General features: G+C 44.2%; 1 protein-coding gene across 1 annotated transcript; it reads right to left on the bottom strand.

The window, feature by feature from the left end:
* Positions 1-1,296: 1,296 nt before the first annotated feature.
* Positions 1,297-19,936, bottom strand: LOC126336602 (uncharacterized). The gene is made up of 3 exons (XM_050000469.1): positions 19,863-19,936; positions 6,872-7,183; positions 1,297-1,691 (listed from the first exon to the last, which is right to left on the bottom strand). The coding sequence occupies exons 1-3, from the start codon at positions 19,872-19,874 to the stop codon at positions 1,368-1,370; spliced, it is 648 nt and encodes a 215-aa protein (XP_049856426.1). The 5' UTR covers positions 19,875-19,936; the 3' UTR covers positions 1,297-1,367.
* Positions 19,937-21,386: the final 1,450 nt, after the last annotated feature.

Here is a 21,386-nt window from a genome sequence, read left to right as displayed (position 1 = left end):
ATTTGAACAACAGAATGACGGGATATAAGCTGAAGGTTCATATGAACAACAGTCAACTGCGATATCAGCAACATCCAAAGTACCTGGGGGTCACTCTAGATAGGACATGATCCATCAAAAGACATCTGGAAAATGTATCCAATAAAATAAGCTCACGGAACAGCCTCACTCAGAGGCTCTGCAGCACTAACTGGGGAGCAGCAGCAGACACACGACGGACTTCTGCACTCGCCTTAGTGTACTCTGCAGCCGAGTACTGTGCACAAGCGTGGTTAACCAGCAAGCATGTAAACGAGGTGGACACACAGCTCAACGCTGCTATGAGAACCATGACTGGATGCATAAAGACTACCCCACTACTTTGGCTTCTAACACTTAGTCATATAGCTCCACCCTCCCTGCGAAGACAGGAAGATCGCCGGCCGGAGTGGCCGTGCGGTTCTAGGCGCTACAGTCTGGAACCGAGCGACCGCTACGGTCGCAGGTTCGAATCCTGTCTCGGGCATAGATATATGTGATGTCCTTAGGTTAGTTAGGTTTAATTAGTTCTAAGTTCTAGGCGACTGATGGCCTCAGAAGTTAAGTCGAATAGTGCTCAGAGCCATTTTTGAACAGGAAGCTCTGATGAAGGAATACACAAAAATAATGAATAACCCCCTACTTCCTATCCATGAAGATGTCCCAACTTTGGAAAGAATACGACTCCGCCCCAGAAATCCCCCTTTAAGAATGACCCAACAACTGTCAGCTGCCAACGTCAGCATGGATACTAAATGGCACGAGAGCTGGAGTGATAGTGCCTCCCCTGACAACCGTGAACTTATCTGTCCATCAGAGAAACCTAAGTGCTTTGAACTTCCACGACAGCTTTTGAAAAGCTTAAACAGAATCCGAACAGGACATGGACTATGTGCACACAAGCTACACAAGTGGGGAAAGCTTCCCAGCCCTAGCTGTCCTTGTGGGGCCCCTATATCAAACAATACAGCACATCGCCCAGGACAGTGAGTTCAGAGCCTACCATTGTAGTCGGGCTGAACTTTTTCAACGCCACACCGCCCTGCCTCGAATGGATGGCCAATTTGGACGTCCGAATTTGAAGACTTGTGTAAAGCAAAATACCTGATGATGTTACTTTTTATTGTGTTGATGTATTATATTTTATTTGAATATGTATCCTTCACTTCTGTATTTTATAGTGTATTTTATCATATAATATCATAATGTAATAAGTGTAGCGCAATACGCTAAATAAATAACTAAAATTCTCGGGTAAGTAATGAAGAGTGGTAAAGCTGTGGTTTAAATATTTTATTTAACAATAGTTAGTAAATATATAAAGTGGTGTGAGTGCGAGGGGTGAGAGCCTAGCTCTTGTTGAAGGTGTAGCTGAAGCCGTCGGGCGTCCGGCTGAGGCTGAGCTTGCCGGGCGGGTAGAAGCGGTGAGGCGCGGGCGTCGTCGTGTACTGCGGGATGGCGTTGTACTGCGCCTGCGGCTGGTAGTTGTACTGCGGCGCGGGCGCCGGGTTGTACTGCGGCGCGGGCGGGCGGTACGCGGGCGCAGGTGGGTTGTAGGCGGGCGCCGGCGGGTTGTAGGCGGGCGCCGGAGGGTTGTAGGCGGGCACGGGCGGGTTGTACTGCGGCGGCGGGTTGTACTGCGGCTGCGGCTGGTACTGCGGCTGCGGCGGCACCTGCCGAAGCACAACAAGCGCCGCCTCAGTCCACACTCACTGTCTGGCAGTGCCGAATTAAGCATATTGGTTAATTGGTCCTGTGATCAGATCTGACAAATCTTGAACGTGAAGTTCGACTGTCTGAAACGACTGAGAAATATTGTCTATACTCTCCAACTGACCGTCCAGAGGATGCCCTTAGAAGAAAGCATTGCCTTGCATGGTTTCCGATTGGTTAATTTCGGGAACAGAGACCCCAGAATACGGAGGTGTGGCATTAGTTTAAGAGTGAACGTGCATGGAGAATGATTTGTATAGTGCAAGACTGTGTTTTGTTCTGCTTCAGTTGTTTGTCACTTTTTACGCTTTAGTGCCTCAGTCTGTAAAAACAGAATGATTATATGGTCGCTTTGTTGTCAGTCAGTCTGTCTCTCCGACTGTTAAGAATCCTTTTTCTGAGGAACGGGTAGATGTATCAAGTTCAGATTTATATCGTATGTGAAGGTGTACGGTCCCTTGGTGGTGTAAAAATTTTAAGCTTCTAAGTGACTTTAATCAAAAAATACGGCCATTTATCTCACATATTTTGATATTCGAAAGCTCACTCTCCAAAACATATACGTTGTTTCCAGTTGACCTAGAATAAGCACTTGCCCGTGAAAGGCAAAGGTCCCCAGTTCGAGTCTCAATCCGGCACACAGTTTTAATCTGCCAGGAAATTTTAGAATAATGAAATTCGGCAAGAAATGAAGTTTCACAGTAAAAGTAAAGGAGAAAATCTGAAAATTGGTAATTTGCACTTATTTAACTCGAAAAATATGTTTTTGTTCTGTCTGTTTGTCTGTCCGTCTGTTAATACCCGTTTTCTCTGGGACAGTTTGGGGTATCAAGTTCAAGTTTACGTCACATATCAGGGCCCATGTTCCCTTGCCGGTGTAAAAATCGAAAGTTTCTGCGTCAAAGCAATCAGAAAATTAGGTCATTTATATAATATATTGTGATGCTTGCAAAATCAGTAATCAAAACGTTGACCTAGAAACACGAAATTTGACAAGAAGTAGGTTTCACAATACAAGGAAGAAAAAAATTCTGAAACGTCTTGAACTGTAATTACATCATATAAAAATATCTTTTGCCATTTGAACATACATTAAATTCATCATCCGTCAAGAGCATAATAGACCAACTATGTGCAAACATAAAATGTAAGTTGTAGTCATAAACAAATGAAAAATGTTTTGTTAAATTTTCTCTGTCTACATATGTAAACTGACGTTCCCTGCTCGCTTCTCTCTGTATGTCCGGGTTAGTCTGAGGAACTACTGTAGAGATTTTGATATCCGGGAATTCCCAGGACCAACATCTTTCCAGTGTCGATATCGATGACAGGCAAAAATCGTTGAGATTCTCGATTTCCAGGATGGATGAACTATGTAAATGAGTTTGTACGGAACCCCTAGTGCGCTAATTCTACTAGAATTTGTCAGTTTTTTTATGTGCTTACGATTGCAAATGGTACCCGTTCCATAAGAACAGTTCTTGAAATAAAGAAAAAGTATCACAGCATCCCTAAAACAATAATTTAAAAATACATTGCCAATAGCCGAGCAGCGTATGAAACTTGAGGCGATCCTTATTACAAGCAAAGGGTGCTATTAATGGACACATGACCGTGGGATATATTCTGCGTGCTGTTACAACAAGCCCACATGGCGAGTTGAGTTCGCTTAAAGAATAACTGCGATTTTTGTAACTCAAATATTCTGATAAAATACGCCCCATTATTTACAGGAAGCAAATTATCCACTAAGAGACTGCTGTGAGAGTCAGCTATAAATTTCTTATACCATAGCTGTCGATTGAAAATTGCTTTTTCGGACGGCAACTTAATCGAAAATAGTATTTGAAAAGCAGCGGGAGAATTGGGTCCACAACTGCTTCCCAACATTGCAGTCCTTACGCTAGGAAATTCAAAGAAATAGAGAAGGAAATAATATAAAACTATTCTATACTGATTTCGTGAGTTTTCGTTGCATTTAAGTTCTCAGAGAGCAGTAGCACTTAACTCATTGATGACTATCGTTATTTTCAATTAGGTAATTAGGTAACTCATCTAGTTCGTAGTTGCACGTATTTCGTGTCACGTTTTTACATGCTGTTGTTTCCCTTACGTTACAATATATTTGTATTTGAGCCCACTTTAATCAATTAAAGGCTGACCATGTTTGATCAGTGTTTCGGTTAGTACTTATTTATTGCAAATTAAATTACAACTGCTGGCACTAATTTATAAGGCTATCTCCGACAAATTACAATTGCTGCACGCCGCATACCGCATTCGACAAGATTCCTGTCGCTACTCTCTAGCAGTGAGCATGAGAGAAAGCTCTTTGCTCTATGGAGCAGTAGCGTGAAGGACCCTGATTTACACGATTTTTATCCAAGCGATGTGTTAGTAAATATTACATAGGCTTAACTTTAATAAGAGTGGACATACTAGTGTCTAACACGTCTCACGTAACTAGTGATGCACTTAAATTGGATTTTTTAGCTACACTTGCCGTCCATTTCAAATTAAAAATTAATCTATGGAACAGACGGTGTTGCCCCGAAGAAACTGTTTCAGGCTTGATTAAAGATTTGCTTCGCTACCTGTTAGGAAATTTTATGTTGTTGGGCAAATGGTTAAATCTTCCAGGATCCGTTCTTTATTCATAATTCGGCATCATGAATTTTATTTTGTTTTAACTTTGTGGTCGGATGCCATTCATGTCTCCTTAGCCATAGGTTAACCTAAAAGCAGGAAGCTGCCTGCGCCACTTGTCTGTGAATCGCGTATACTGTGTTCTGTGGGTTGTCATATTTTAACTGTTTGTGTGTCGTATTGTACGAGGGCAAAATTGGGAAACAACGCAGCATTTGCTTAAATGAGCGTGGAAAACTACATAAGAACCACACTCAGATTCGCTGTTGTAAGAGACCAACGGTGGTTACTCTGCTGCTAGAATTCGATCCGGATCTGGCTCTCCTCCCGGTCTCGCAAGCCAGAGCTCTGCGCGTTATGCTGCGCGAGCAGGTCTACCAGTGTGTTTCACTCATCTTCTCAAACTATGATGGATTATTTAAGACGAATTCAGTTACAGAATGTACATAATGTGAAGGACTCGTTAAACTGTATTTCTTCTTGAAGAGAGGCTACAAGATACTTGTGGGTGAAAAGCACTTATTAATTTAGTTGTTCAGGTTTTGTAAGTGCCACGTTACCCGAAAAATTACACTAAATATCTTAATCCGTTGTTGATTTGTTAGTTTCCAGGACAAGCAATCATACGAACAACGAAAGTTACTGAACTTGGTTGCTTGAACAGCTTGGTAAACTCTTGCGCATGGTATTTGAAGGCGTTGTAGGCTGCATGAAACCCACCAGTAGGGACAACTGAGTCACCCTATCTAGAACTGAATGTACTGCGGTTTCTTTTATATTAAGGGAGAGACAATGAATAAAACTCTAAACATTTCTTAGCTATATCACACCCAAATTATACCCTACCCATGTCAAGCACACTAAATGAAAATGAGAATTTTGACGAAGTCATACGCTGTAGTTGCATAAGGAAATCCCGAGAGATGCTTGATAGTGGCAAGTACGTGTAAAATCCAGTAATTGTATTTTTCTTTTGTTTACGGTGGAAGGAGGGATTTCATGTAACATGGTTTTGGGGCACAGCTTACTCCTCTCCAGTAGTTCTGTGGAACCTGCCTGCTCAACGCTCCCAGCCGCCAGACAGATCATCACCGACAATACCACTTATCCTCCACTCCATAAGACGCAGATATGAGGTTTTGAAATCAAGATAATTGATTCAGATATGATCGCCTTAGCAAAAATTATATCGTGTCTCCTCTATTACCTTTGTCGCGATGCTCACGTGGGGACAGATTTCCTGTATCACTTTCTGATATATGTGTTGTTGATGTAACTACAATCTTATCTCTACTTTGACACATTGACCATATCTAAAATACGGGACAGTAAAAGGCATACAGGTTTTTTCGCTAACTAACTGAGATTGCATCTACATTTTTAGTTCACAAGCTACCGGGCTGAATGCTGCAGAGGGTCTTTAGGTATAATACTGTAGTTATCCTTCCTTCACAATTCTGTGGCGACTGATGCATGGGAAAGAGCCTTTCTCTATCATCCCCAAATTTATTTAGTTTTACTGTCTTGGTCACTGTACAGTATAAAAGCAGTAACAAAACTACCACACCGCGCTTTCATTAAAAATGAAACATATCAGTGGTTAGAGCATCTCTGCAAGTTTCGATTTGTAATTCTCGCCATGAGCGTAGTTGCACTAGGGGCAATGAGTCTCAGGACATAATATAGCAAAATCATCCGGCCCGTATTGTCGCACTGAATCAGTTCGCATCAGCATATAGGCAGCCCAATGAAAAGATTTTCAACGCAGGCTGTTGTCGCGTCTTTCCAGACAATTTGCATCAGAGACTTTGGTAACGTATTGACATTTCCTGCATCACAGACTGCGCTCATACTGAGCATATGTTATGTGGGTTAAAAACTTGAAGAGATGGTTCAAATGGCTCTAAGCACTATGGGTAGACTTAGAACTACTTAAACCGAACTAACCTAACGACATCACACACATCCATGCCCGAGGCAGGATTCGAACCTGCGACCGCAGCAGCCGCGAGGTTCCAGACAGAAGTGCATGGAACCGCTCGGCCACAGCAGCCGGCTAGAGCCATAAGATCATTTCATTTCATTCTGAGAGCTCGCGAGCTGGTAGGTATTGGCCGCATGACAGTGCAGTCGTAACTGAGCCAGAGCACCACCGAGCGAGGTGGCGCAGTGGTTAGCACACTGGACTCGCATTCGGGAGATCGACGGTTCAATCCCGTCTCCGGCCATCCTGATTTAGGTTTTCCGTGATTTCCCTAAATCGTTTCAGGCAAATGCCGGGATGGTTCCTTTAAAAGGGCACGGCCGATTTCCTTCCCAATCCTTCCCTAACCCGAGCTTGTGCTCCGTCTCTAATGACCTCGTTGTCGACGGGACGTTAAACACTAACCACCACCACCAGAGCACCATTTCGTGCTTGTCGAAGAAGAAGACACCGAATGCAAGGACACGTTCGCGATGCTGGCATACGGTAAAGGGACACAGCGTGCCATACCTGTGGGGGTGGGTTGGGAGCGACGGGCAGGTGGTCTCCGGTGGCGCGGAAGCCGTCCTTGCCGGCCGTGTAGGTGACGGTGCGGCGCTGGCCGCTGGGGTCGACGTAGCTGTAGGAGCCGCGCCGGTTGCCGTCGACGTCGGACTCCTCCTTGAACTCGACTCCGTCCTCCTGGCTGTAGGCGGCGCCGAACGTGCCGTCTCCCGCCAGGTAGCGCTGCTCCGACAGGATGGCGGCGCGCTGGGCCTCGCTCGGCGGCACGTACTGCGCGCTGCAGGCGCACAGCGCGGCTGCCAGCGTCGCGACCAAAACCTGCGCGGCGAGACAGACGGGACTGCGGGTCAGATTACGGTGTACTGAACAACACTACATCATATTTAACTCGTTTACAGTCTAATAATCATAGCGGTAGACCTCCAAGTACATGTGGCAAGAACATGCCATTAATTCTTATTTTCCCTAGGACAGCAAATCAGTTGTTAAGGTGTGGACGGAAAACGATTAGTCTATATTCACTGACGTACTCACTTAGTGGTGCAGTTGCGACCGTGTAGAAAACATCACGTAGTAAATTACACTGAAGTGACAAAAGTCATGGTATGGCCATTTGGACATGTACAGGTGGCGGTAGCATCGCCTACAGAAGATCTAAAAGGGCAGTGAATTGGCAGAGCTGTCATTTGTATTCAGGTGATTAATGTTGAAACGTCCCCTTAGAATTTATTTATGAATTACTGTGCTGATAAGCCTCTTACATTATTTGATTTTCAAACAGCTGAGCAGAGCTGAACGTACTCAGACATTTCGCTCGTTACTTATTCTGATCAACACTAAACTGACACAGTATTTTTAGCGCAAAGCAATCTGACTTTCAATAATCTCTAGAAAAGAATGGCCCTGACTAACAATAACCTATATCTTTTATGAATCAATTACCTCACATCTACGTTACTCGAACTTCGGCAATACAGCGAGCGCCAATACTGCCAGCTAAATAAAAGATTCTAACTACTGAAGGCACTAACTACTGATAGGCATACTTGGCAAATGAAAGATTTTGATAGAGAACAAACAATGTATTTACCCTAATAGTGTTCAAAAGTCATAATATATATATATATATATATATATATATATATATATATATATATATATCAGTTCATGACATCCAGTCTTACAAATTTACTGTCTCTGACGGACACACGTCCAGATCATCCGCTCTCAGAACTCCGCCATTTCTCTCCCCACATCCAACACTGCTGGCGGCGCACCTCCAACTGCGCAAACGCTACGCGCTGTTCACATCTAGCTACCCAACACTACAACAGCGAACATTCCAACAATGCCAACCAGCCACAGACTGCACACAGCACAGCCAGTGATTTTCATACAGAGCGCTACGTGCCGTTACCAACATAAAAACAGCCTACTTACAATGTGAAAAGATGTCCGACGTGACTGTCACCTCACCACAGCAATTAACAGACATTGAACGCAGAATGGTAGTTGGAGCTATAGGCGTGGGACATTCCATTTCGGAAATCGTTAGGGAAGTGGATTCCAACATCGATAGTGTCAAGAGAGTGCCGAGAATACCAAATTTCAGGAATTACTTCTCACCACGGACAATGCAGTGTCCGACGATCTTCACTTAAGAACCAAGAGCAGTGGCGTTTGCGAAGAGTTATCAGTGCTAACAGGTACGCAACACTGCTTGAAATAACCGAAAAAATCAATGTGGGACGTACGATGAACATGTCAGTTATGACAGAGCGGTGAAATGTAGCTTAAAGGGATAAGGCAGCAGATAGCCGACGAATCTCTTTGCTAACAGCACGACATCTCCTGCAGCGCCTCTCCTGGGCTCGTCAACTTATTGGCTGGGCTCTAGACGACTGAAAAACCGTAGCCTGGTCAGATGAGTCCAGATTTCAGTTGGTAAGAGCTAATGGTAGGGTTCGAATGGTGTGAGTTGCGTTTACGTGGAATGGATGGGGTTCTCCGTTTCAACTGAACCGATCATTGACAGGAAATGGTTATGAAACTTCCTGGCAGATTAAAACTGTGTGCCCGACAGAGACTCGAACTCGGGACCTTTGCCTTTCGCGGGCAAGTGCTCTACCAGGTGTGAGGACCGGGCGTGATTCGTGCTTCGGTAGTTCAGATGGTAGAGCACTTGCCCGCGAAAGGCAAAGGTCCCGAGTTCGAGTCTCAGTCGGGCACACAGTTTTAATCTGCCAGGAAGTTTCATATCAGCGCACACTCCCGCTGCAGAGTGAAAATCTCATTCAGGAAATGGTTATGTTCGGCTACTTGGAGACCATTTGAGGCCATTCATGGACTTCATGTTCCCATGTCACTAGGGCACAACTGTTCGCGACTGGTTTAATAACGTTGTGGACAATTCAAGCGAATGATCTGGCCACTCCCACGCCCTACATGAATTCCATCGAACATTTATAGGTCGTAATCGTGAGATTGGTTCGTGCATAGACTTCTGCACCATCAACATTTTCACATTTATGGACGGCTACAGAGGAAGCATGGCTCAATATTTCTGTAGGGGACTTCCAAGGACTTATTCAGTCCATGCCGCGTCGAGTTGCACCATTATACCGCGCAAAAGGATGTCCGGCACGATATTAGGAGATACCCATAACTAATGTCACCTCAGTGTATGTAACGCCTTTCTGGGAAGACCGTTAGACGCAGAGAAAAAGCAACTAACACAATGAAGTGCGTGCATATTAAGGTAACAATGATCACAATATACGCACTTATACCCCTAATACACTGTAAACAAGTAACGTCGGCGGTCGGTGGTAAGGAGAAGCAGAAACACTTTCCACTTCATATAATAATTGGCAACTCTCTTTAAATGTCGATAAATGCAAGGGAATGTCTATAACATATAGAAAGGACCTAGTTGGATACGAAAATCTTTTGTCCCACTGTTCGGCCTATGGCCACACAAGAGGCTGAAAAATACAGTAAAGATTAGATTATATAATTCAATCTCATTTCGCGAACTATTTAGAGCACTACGGTATTACATGTTAGCGAGCAGCAGATATTAATTTCACGGTTACCCCACGAGACCTTAGCAAACTGGTTACACGTGACGCCTGAAGCTTATGCAAACAGCTTGGCACTGCGCCCGTTGGAGTTGCATATAAATGAAGGTGCTTGCTTGTATCGCTCGCCGCGTCTGATCGGCACGATTACAGTTAGTCTGTTAATCTCTTTTCAGTTCCGGTGGTTTTTGCAGTATACCTTTTCTATGGAACACAAGAGGCAAATAAAATAATTACAAAGTTTCCTAGAGGACGGAAATAAACTACTATATGTTACCGTTACGAAACTAGCACGTAAAACTTGTATATTAATTAATGTTTCATTAATAGCTTTGAAACCTGCTTTTATTAGAATTGATCTCTCTATACCCGTACTATATACGAGAGACAGAGCTCCACAGCTGGTCATCGAGAGACGTCATATTGGCGAGCAGTAACGTGGGTCCCATGCGGTGATGTCGAGTGTAGATTATCCACATTGATGTCACATACCTTGTTCTTATGGTCTAGATGGCTTTGACTTGCTTCCACAAGAACACTTGGATGAAATGCTTCCGCGGGCGGAGAGTATTGAACGTATGCAATTATTTTTCAGTTGCATCAGTGCGTTCTGTTTGTGTATAAACTTATGATTCTTCTTTAGCTCTTGAAGCGAAATAACAGTGAAGTAGTTCGTTCCGTAATCAAAGGATGCATAGTAAAACAAGTAAAAGTATGGAAATCATTTCTTCCCACTTGCACTTAGTGCTCTGTGGAGACGAGTGCTGCCAAGCAAAAATAATTACCGCTCTCCAGTCTTATTTCAAATTGTCGGGTATTAATTTTCTGAAATATTGCAAGTGCTCTTTACACCCACAGTTCTTTGTTTTATACAATGTTTACTTTTCTTTGCTGTATTTAGCGCTTCGCATGTCGAATGTATTGTTATAACAAGCGCTATGAACAGTGAAGTTGTTGCTGCCTTATTTTCATAAATGCAACTCGCGTGTAGTTGTAGACCTTCCTCAAATGAAAGTTATTTATTTGCTGCCCTGCGGCCTGCAGGAACAGGCGAGTGACCTTTATTGAGAGACCGTTCAGGGACAAGCAGTGAGTGGAACGTTGTATCATGGTACTGTGTAAATGTGCTGACATTTGCAGGTGACCGGTAGCAGACGTTCTTCAGACAGGAACGAAATAAATGCTGGAGTGAACAAAAACAACACAATCTTAACAAAGGTGCATATACGGTTTTGGCATGTCACGAAATAGTACTGTCAAATTTTGGTGCCTTAAATAATAATACAGACGTGAAAAATTATAACCTAAAATACTAAAAGCGAGAATTGCTGTCTCTTGGTAATTACAAGAAAGCTCTGTCAGGTATTGATTGTTCTCAAAGAAAAGAATTCTAAAAAATCAGATATGAAGTGACGCATGATAGCAGTATGATTACTCCCTTAAAAGTCTTATTCGGATTCTGAAATTGAAAAATTTTCGTAACTGTAACCGAATCTTTGGTTTCAAGAAATCTTTCCCACAGTCATTCGAAGTAGATCAGAAAACTAACTAGACTATTGTCGAACGACTACGAAGAAACAATTTCAATATTATCTGTGAAATGATTTGGAATATTTAATTTCCAGAATATTGAGGATAATAATATACAAATAGATATTTAGAACTGAACCGCTGTGGTAATACATTTCTCAAAGAATATAGACCTAACGTAAATTACATGAGTTAGTTTCAAGATCATTAGGCACTTGTATGGTTACGGAAGTGGTTTTGAATGAAGTGGTATCGAGGCATTGCATCCTCAATATTTCGTTTCTTCAGGTGATGTCTGATTCTGCCTCTATCTGGACATTTTAATTCGTGAAACAGGCTCATTACGCATCAAAAAATCCTCACCAGCACCTGGAACAGCCTTTACATAGCGTTAACTTTGGTATTTAGTGCGCAGTTTTCTGACCAGTTTTAGTTTGTCCACACTAAACATAGCATATACATTGATAAGAATAAACGAATTCGATTATAAAGAAATTTATCTTAATCAGCCAGCCGTATCTCAGTCCTGCAAATACGGACAAAACAGTTGCGTCCCTGTATTATCCTGATGCAGAAGATGACACCCAAAATGTTTCGCGGTGCCATTCACCAAGATTAGAATACCAGTTATTCGATATAGAAAGATTGCTTTTTTACGTTTAGGATTTACTTCACAGGAACGCAAGTACTGTTGATTAGCTCAGGAGCTTACCTCACCTGCAGGTTGCCTGCAACTGTTGAGCCACGGTAGGTGGCCACAGAATGACTTAAAATTTCTTTTCGATGTGGTGAATTGCAACTTGCTCTAATGTCAGTTAATGCAGATGAGTGCTAAAAGTAATCTTGCAAAGTACGAATACAGTGTGGTGGACTGGTTGACCAGTCACATCGATTAAATTGCGTGGCGGAAGGTTGCAAATCGACATGAAATAGATGAAACGGGTAAGGAGGTTTGTAGTGCAGGCAAAGGTCGACTCCGCTCTTTCGAAAGAATTCTAGGAATGTGTAGTTTGGAGACTGCTTACAGAACACTTAAGCGACTCACTTTTAGTACTGCCTGAATGTTTAGGATTTCCCCCCCCCCCCCCCCCCCCCCAAGTCACGATTTGCTGGAGAGCGATTCTGATCAAACTGGTACCACCGTATATCGCATGTAAGGACCGTGAAAGCAAGATTAGAGAAATCAAGTTCGTTCGGAAGCATATAGTCGTATTTTATTCGCTCCATTTGCGAGTGCAACAGGAAAGGGAATAATTAGGAATGGCAGCATGTACTCTCTGCCTCTCTGCAACCCACCATATGGTGGCTTACGAATTATGTATGTAGAAGTAGAAATTGGGCGTGTACGAAAACAGACCAAAAACAGTATTAGTGTAATGGTATTCGCTGTTTGACGTTCTCGCGACGTTTCAAGATATATGGCTTTCAGTAACGATCAACAAGTGATCGCACCTCGTACCGCTAACAAGATGCTAGATCATTGGTTATCTGAAGTAGATCAGGGAGGCAGCGCGAACGACTACGACAACGATGTACAGCTAACCGCCGCGGTACTGTTACACCGGCAAGGTCGCGCTGCTTGTCGCAGAACCGGCTCCCGCCCGTGTCGTCATGTTGCTCCTTCTCGTCTGCAGTTAACTCGTTCGTCGCTCGTGAGCGCTCTCTGGAACACGCTGGACAGCTACGCACCTAATGTGTTCGCTTCTGACTCATCAGCTTTATATGTGCGTTGCTGCTAGCTAGGAAACCTTTCAGTTAAATGGCAAGGTTGGCGTCGGCTTAACATGCATTAGTATTACTGTTTTGTTTTCCAACGATGACGCGCCGTGGATATATACACTACTGGCCATTAAAATTGCTGCACCACGAAGATGACGTGCTACAGACAAGAAATTTAACCAACAGGAAGAAGATGATGTGATATGTAAATGATTAGCTTTTCAGGGCATTCACACAAGGTTGGCACCGGTGGCGACACCTACAACGTGCTGACATGAAGGAAGTTTCCAGCCGATTTCTCACACACAAACAGTAGTTGGCCGGCGTTGCCTGGTGAAACGTTGTTGTGATGCGTCGTGTAAGGAGGAGAAATGCGTGCCGTCACGTTTCCGACTTTGATAAAGGTCAGATTGTAGCCTATCGCGATTGCGATTTATCGCATCGCGACATTGCTGCTCGCGTTGGTCGAGATCCAATGGACTTTTAGCAGAATATGGAATCGGTGGGTTCAGGAGGGTAATACAGAACGCCGTGCTGCATCCCAACAGCCTCGTATCACTAGCAGTCAAGATAACAGGCATCTTATCCGCATGGCTGTAACGGATCGTGTAGCCACGTCTTGATCCCTGAATCAACAGATGGGGACGTTTGCAAGACAACAACCATCTGCACGAACAGTTCGACGACGTTTGCAGCAGCATGGACTTTCAGCTCGGAGACCCTGGCTGCGGTTACCCTTGACGCTGCATCACAGACAGGACCGCCTGCGATGGTGTACTGGGTGCACGAATGGCAAAACGTCATTTTTTTCGCATGAATCCGGGTTCTGTTCACAGCATCATGATGGTCGCATCCGTGTTTGGCGACATCAGGGTGAACGCACATTGGAAGTGTGTATTACTGGCGTATCACCCGGCGTGATAGTATGGGGTGCCACTGGTTACACGCCTCGGTCACCTCTTGTTCAACTGACGGCTCTTTGAACAGTGGACGTTACATTTCAGGTGTATCACGACTCTTGGCTCTACTGTTCATTCGATCCCTGCGAAACCCTACATTTCAGCAGGATAATGCACGACCGCAGGTCCCGTACGTGCCTTTCTGGATACAGAGAATGTTCGACTGCTGCCCTGGCCAGCACATTTTCCATATCTCTCACCAATTGAAAACGTCTGGTCAATGGTGGGCGAGCAAATAGCTCGTCACAATACGCCAGTCACTACTTTTGATGAACTGTAGTATTGTGTTGAAGCTGCATGGACAGCTGTACCTTTACACCGCCATCCAAGCTCTGACTCAATGGCCAGGCGGATCAAGGCCGTTATGACGGCCAGAGGTGGTTGTTCTGGGTACTGATTTCTCAGAATCTATGTAGCCATATTACATGAAAATGTAATCACATGTCAGTTCTAGTATAATATATTTGTTCAATGAATACTCGTTCATCATCTGCATTTCTTCTTGGTGTAGCAATTTTAATGACTAGTAGTGTATATGTACACTTGGTGTATGAGAGATGTAATGAGCTTGACAACACTGCGAACCATCTGACAATGCTGTGTTGTTCCACTTGCGTAAACATAGACCGGTGTGTTCATCCCTTCCAGATGGTCAGTCCGAGTTTCAGCTCCTTAGAATCATAACGTGATTTTTGTGAGCACGATCAGTGAGATTTGTTCTTGTTGTATGTTACGAAAATCGAAATGCGGAATTTAGAGCAACGTTACTCTATCAACTTTTGTGTCAATAGGAATCCGCAAGTATGACCTTTGAAAGGCTGAAACAGACCTATGTGGAACATTTCAAATCGTTTTTCGCTGGCACAAATATGTTTTGGAAGGCCGAGAACGCATTGAAGATGAACTTCTCTCAGGGAGACCTTTCATCTTCAAAAAGTGACGAAAACGTCGAACGTGTGCGTGCTATTGTGAGATCAGATACACGTTTAACAATAAGGGTTGTGGGGACCTATTAAACACTTTTACCATACATCAAATTTCGACTGAAGTTTTGCACATGTGAAAGGTTTGAGCGAAAATGGTGCCGGAAAACCTCACAATTGAGCAAATGGTTCAAATCGCTCTGAGCACTATGGGACTTAACATCTGTGGTCATCAGTCCCCTAGACTTAGAACTACTTAAACGTCACACACATCCATGCCCGAGGCAGGATTCGAACCTGCGACCGTAGCGGTGACGCGGTTCCAAACTGAAGTGTCTAAAACCGCACGGCCACACCGGCCGGCTCACAATTGAACAGAAGGACAATAGAAGAAAGGTGTGAGTTGATCTTGTTGAGATGAATATTGTTACCAGCAATTTTTATCTGAAATTATTAACGTCAATAACAGCCTTAGCTTGTGGATATGCTTCTGGCTAACGACATTATTTCTACTAGTTCATTTTCTTCTTTTCTTGCCAAAGCCGGAAATGTATGTTTCATCGAAGATAGGAGTGCAATTCGTGAGTAGAGCTAAGCAACTGTCTAATACTACAAAGTATGGTGTCATTGTTACTTCTTGTTCCTTTTATCGATTTAAATAATAGAGATACCGCTGTCGAGTTCTAAATAACAGGGGCAAGAATTTCATGACTGGAAACGCACAATCCATGAAGGAGATATTTTGCATTAGATGTTTCCATTTGGTGCCTAGTTACATTAGTTCACAAAGCGTCATAATAAGAGCAGCGTTTTCCGTTTACTTTCCGTTTGACAAATCACCTACATGCTGACGACATCTCATGGACAAGAAGATTGCAACAAATACCTGAAACAAACCATATACACCGAAATCAAACCCCTGTGCGGATGATGTTATATGTTCAACATGACAGAAAATCGATGAGTTGTTTTACGACAGTCTTCATAAAATATTCCCAAATTTAAATGTATGTATTTGTGTACAAGAATCGAAGCACTACTAGAGGAAGAAGCAATTTTTCTATCGCCAATTTTTGACTGATTGTCCACAGGAGAAATGTTAGAGGTGGATGTGCTGGTCACATATGAAATGATTTTTCTAAGGATTTGTCGTGTTTCCTCGGTATGACTGATCGTTTGTTTTCTGTTTTGTAGGCATGCTGAAGATTTCATTTTGCGCACAATCGTCACCTCGGCTGGAAATTCCAAAATATACTGTCAGACCTTTGGGCCCTTCTACAGTGGTAGCAAAATAAGTTCTTTCCGCGTGCGGAGCGAGAAAAAACAGTGATTAAGGGGAGAGCTAAACGAAACTCCTCATACAGGCTTCCGAATTCAAGCTTACGTGACTAAATCTAATTTGTGTTTTTCGTCTTGGAGACTGAAATCGTATGAAACCACAAATTTCGATATAAATAACAGTCACGGTAAAGCCTAACCAAAAATCTACGCACTAACAGAGAGTAATAAGGAAGTGGAATGTGTAATACTATCGACCGCTAACACATGTTTTAGTGATTGATGTTTTCTGCGTTTGTCATAAATAAAGCAAGTGCTGGGACTTATCAGTTGGAAGGGAAACAGCCGATATCCTTTCCCTCCTCTTCAGGAGGATGGCGTTTGAAATATGTGGCCAGACGTTCAAATTTAAGTTATCCGAAGTTCCCCTAACCACCTAAGCGAATTCCAGGACGGTTTCTTTGACAAAAGCGCCCCGGGTTTCCTTTCCCACGTTTCTCCAGTACCAGCTCGTCTTCCGCCTCTAACGACGTCGTCGCCGAGGAAACGGTAATCTCTAATCTTCCGTCTCTTTCAACACGCCCGCGCAACGTGCGGACAAAGGTTCACGCCTTGCGCCACCGGCAGCGCCTGCCTCGCTTCCGACGGACACGTGCGGTCACAGGTGACATTACCGTCGAAGGCCTGCCCAGCCCCACGCGGCCTTGGGAAACGGGTTGAGTCTGTGGGCGTCGCAGGCCCCGCCATTTCCCGCCGCCCGCGCACTCACGCTCTCGTTGCTGAACCCGCCTACGGTCCCATGGCTCTCCTCGGTTCTCACGCAGCGCGTTCTCTAACGCCCCACCCGCAGCCACTCGGATCTGCAGTTCACGTCCTGCTTCCAGGCTGTCAGTTGCACTCTCACGACAGTATAAACTACTCGGCCGCTATTGCAGATCGGAAAAAGTTCTTCATCTACATGTATACACCGCAAGCCACCTTTTGATGTGTGGGAGAGGGTATTTTGTGTACAAATTTCAGTCCCCCCCCCCCCCCCCATTCCTTTCCTGCACCAGTCGCGAATTCCGTTCGGGAACAACGACTGCTGGTAGGCCTCTGTCCTAGTCCCTCTAATTTTACCTTCATGGTCCTTTCTGTAAGGAGGAGGAAGCAAATTGTTGGTTGACTGTTCTACTCTTCTACGGAACCGTAACAGTAAGCCACAACGTGACGCACAACGCCGGTTTTGAACGTCTGTCACCGATGTAGTCAGTCATATCTCGTAAAGATTTCATTCTGACGAGCGATACTCAAGTATCAGTCGATCGAGAATTTTGTGGGTGGACTGCACTTTCTGAGGATCCTTCTAATGAACATGTCTGGCATTTGCCTGCCCTACAATTAGTTTTTTGTGGTCGTTCCAGTTTAAATCGTTCCGCACGTAAACTACAAGATGTTCTGCGGGTGTGACTGCTTCCAGTGATGGTTCCCCAATAGCGTAATCATGCAGTAACCAGTATCCCCGACTGTTTATGCGCAATACAGTTCATTCCTTTAAGTTGAGTGTCAACTGCGAATCCCTGGACCAAGCATCTATCCTCTGCAGTCCTTTCTGCACTACCCTACCGTTTTTCAGCGTTAAGACTTCTCTGCACGCAACAGCGTCATTCGTAACAGCCTCATAGTGTTTCTGGCGTTATCCACTAACTTCTTTGTATATATTGTGAACAGTAACGCACCTGCAACATTCTCTTCAGGTACACCAGATTTTGCTTTCACGTGTAAAGAATGTCACTAAAAATGACATTCTGTTTGTGTTATATTTGCAATATGGTCTTCAATCCAAACAAAAAACTGGTCTCTTTGTCCGCAAGTTCGTGTTACGCCTACAAAGTGAGTCGTATCGAACTCCTTTCGGACGTCAAGGCATCAATCTGGGCGCCAGTATCCACTGCATTCTGCGTCTCGTGGACCAAGAGTGGGAGCTGGATCATCGAATATTCAAATAAGGAAGTCGCTGACTTGGTACCAGAAAACTCCAGTAATGCACTTAACTCCATCACGCACTAGAATTTCTTAGCGTTTCTGGATACACGCGAGCCAAGTGGTATCCACTCCTATAAGACAGTGCTAAGTTACTCTCAGGATTGTTATCTACGGTCACTTGGTTAGAACCCGTTCCAGTACCGTTGGCGTCAGACGCAATAATTTTGCAGGAAGTCGTCCCATGATCTATCTTTGCACAAACTTGGCGAGACGGTAATACCCTGGACTTTTATTCAAGATGAGGGCAGTTCAAATCCCTATGCAGTCACCCAGATACAGCATTCCCTTGGTTTCCTTAACTTTGAAAAGACATGAACTATGTTCTTTCTCATTCGACGAAATCCGATCTTGTGCTCCATCTACAATGATCTCCTCACTGACGGAACGTTGTAACCTAATTTTCATTCCTTTCTTCTTCGCACAAATAGTGTCTAACGCTATATACGTGATATTTGTTTTCAGGCAATTTTGTGCTCAGCTACGTGACACAAACAATTCAGAGATGCAAGTTGGAAACGTCGAATATAACTGGACATTTTAGAGCTTATGCCAAATCCACCACTGGTAACGTTTTGAGTCACACAAAAATCTCATTTCATAGTAAATAAGATTCGTGCCAACCTAACTGAATGAAATGGTTCAAGCTAATTTATTTTTATGACTAATTTTGTACAGTTTCGCGTCTGAAGGAGGTCTGTCTTTTTATCGACATACAAATTTCGCGCACTTATTTTCGCGTACTGCTGTTTAGTTCATTGTTAATTAGGAGCAGTTGCCTTTACTTTTAAGTAAATCTTCAGTGGTTGGCGCATTTCTGCACATCTGATTTCTTACCAGAACCGAATTATTCGTAAATTGCACTAATATGGTGTTTCATGCACGTCTATTTTTCGCAAAATTGTCTGTTTCTGCGTAGGTACTGCAACCTATATCCTTTGAACGTGATCACTGTATTTGTGCCTTCATCTCTCTCTCCAGTTTTTACCTTCGTCACTTCCATTACCAAATTATACCTCGGTGCCCCATCAACCTATCCCCTAGTGAATTCGTACCATGAAACTCTATCACACATATTTGTACACAGATACGAAAGAACAATCACCACCAGCACAAACTACTTAATGAAAGCAGAAATGATGTAGCGACTCCTTTTGTGTGTCAGCTCTAAACTTTCATGCTGTCACATCAGGTCTTGTCGGACGAAAACAGCAGCTCTTACAAAAACTGCAACTTACATAGACTTCAAGATGTACTCGTAACGAGTAATTTCAACACTTGTCAAATTTTAGGGTACGCACGTAAATTATGATGGTGATTCTCTGATGCCAAGGTATCCTTAAAGCGAGGTATACATCAAAGAATATTACACCGGAAGAAGTAATGTGTAGCAAAAACCAAGACTCACAATTTTCAAGATTTTTTTATAGATATTGGGTCGGGGGTTAACAAAAATTGTTAGACAAAATATGAAGAAGGTACTCACGATGGTGTTCATGGTGAGTAGTGCCGTCGAGTCGGAGGAAGTGCCGGCGGAGTGCCCCGAGTGCGGACGATGTGCTCCACTTATATAGCGGGCGCCAGCCTTGTGGGGGAAGAGAGAGAGGGGCGGAGGGGGCGCGTCCAGGGACGGCGGGGACAGAGACGGAGACAGAGGCAGACAGAGCCGCGCGCTGCGCCCAGCCTCTGCGCCCGTCAGCTCGGCTAGCGTCGCTCACCTCCCATCGCCCGCCGCGCCTCCATTGTGTTCCCCAGATCCGCGAGGGGCCGCCCCAGCAAACACTCTCGCACGCACCAGGATTCTCTGGTGCTCTCGCGTGAGGAAAAGGAGATCCAGTTTCCGTAGGTAGTGCTGCAGGACTCCAATGCATTTAAAGAGCGGCACTGTGGAACCAACATAAGTTATTTTTTTTATTTAATTAGTTACTTCTTCCACAGATCATTTGATATAACATTTTTTCATCCAGATAATGTGGAACGTATCAATTTATAGGATATGTACGCTCTGTGATCATAAGTATTAGGGCACCCCGAAAAACATACGTTTTTCATGTTAGGTCCATTATGCTCCACATCAGTGACCTGAGTAGTCATAAGAAATCGTGAGAGAGCATCATGGGGGGCTGCGCAGAACTCGGTAACTTCGAACGTGTTCAGGAGACTCTATATCACTTGTGTCATGAGATTTTCACACTCGTACACACCCCTAGGTCCACTGTTTCCGATGTGATAGTGAAGTGGAGACGTGAAGGGACACGTACGACACAAAAGCGTACATGTCGACCTCGTCTGTTGACTGACAGTGACTGCCGACAGTTGAAGATGGTCGTAATGTATAATAGGCACACATCTATTCAGACCATCACACAGGAATTTCAAACTGCATCAGGATCCAATGCAAGTACTATGACAGTTAGGCGGGAGGTGAGAAAACTTGGATTTCATGGTCGAGCGGCTGCTCATAAGCCACACATCACCCCCGTAAATGCTAAACGACGGCTCGCTTGGTGTAAGGGGCGTAAACATTGGACCATAGAACGGTGGACAAACGGTAGACAATGTGGCAATCCGATGGCAGGGTGTGGGTATGGCGAATGCCCGGTGAACGTCATTTGCCAGCGTGTGTAGCGCCAACAATGATATTCGCAGACGGTGGTGTTATGGGGTGGTCGTGTTTTTCATGGAGGAGGCTTACACCCCTTGTTGGTTTGCGTGGCACTATCACAGCACGGGCCTCCGTTGATTTTTAAGCCCCTTCTTCCTTCCCACTGTTGAAGAGCAATTGGGGAATGGCGACTGCATCTTTCAACACGATCGAGCACCTGTTCATAATGCACGGCCTGTGGCGGAGTGGTTACACGACAATAACACCCCTGTAATGGACTGGCCTGCACAGAGTCCTGCCCTGAATCTTGCAGAACACCTTTGGGGTGTTTTGGAACGCCGACTTTGTGCCAGGCCTCATAAAAAAAAGGTTCAAATGGCTCTGAGCACTATGGGACTCAACTGC

Source organism: Schistocerca gregaria, chromosome 2 (assembly GCF_023897955.1).
Source record: "Schistocerca gregaria isolate iqSchGreg1 chromosome 2, iqSchGreg1.2, whole genome shotgun sequence".
Lineage (NCBI taxonomy): Eukaryota > Metazoa > Arthropoda > Insecta > Orthoptera > Acrididae > Schistocerca > Schistocerca gregaria.
This window is presented reverse-complemented; position numbering and strand designations above follow the sequence as displayed.

Coding starts and splice junctions, on each gene's coding strand:
- LOC126336602 (XM_050000469.1), bottom strand. Junction 1,692..6,871: donor CTCCCAACCCACCCCCACAG/GTATGGCACGCT, acceptor GTGCTTCGGCAG/GTGCCGCCGCAGCCGCAGTA.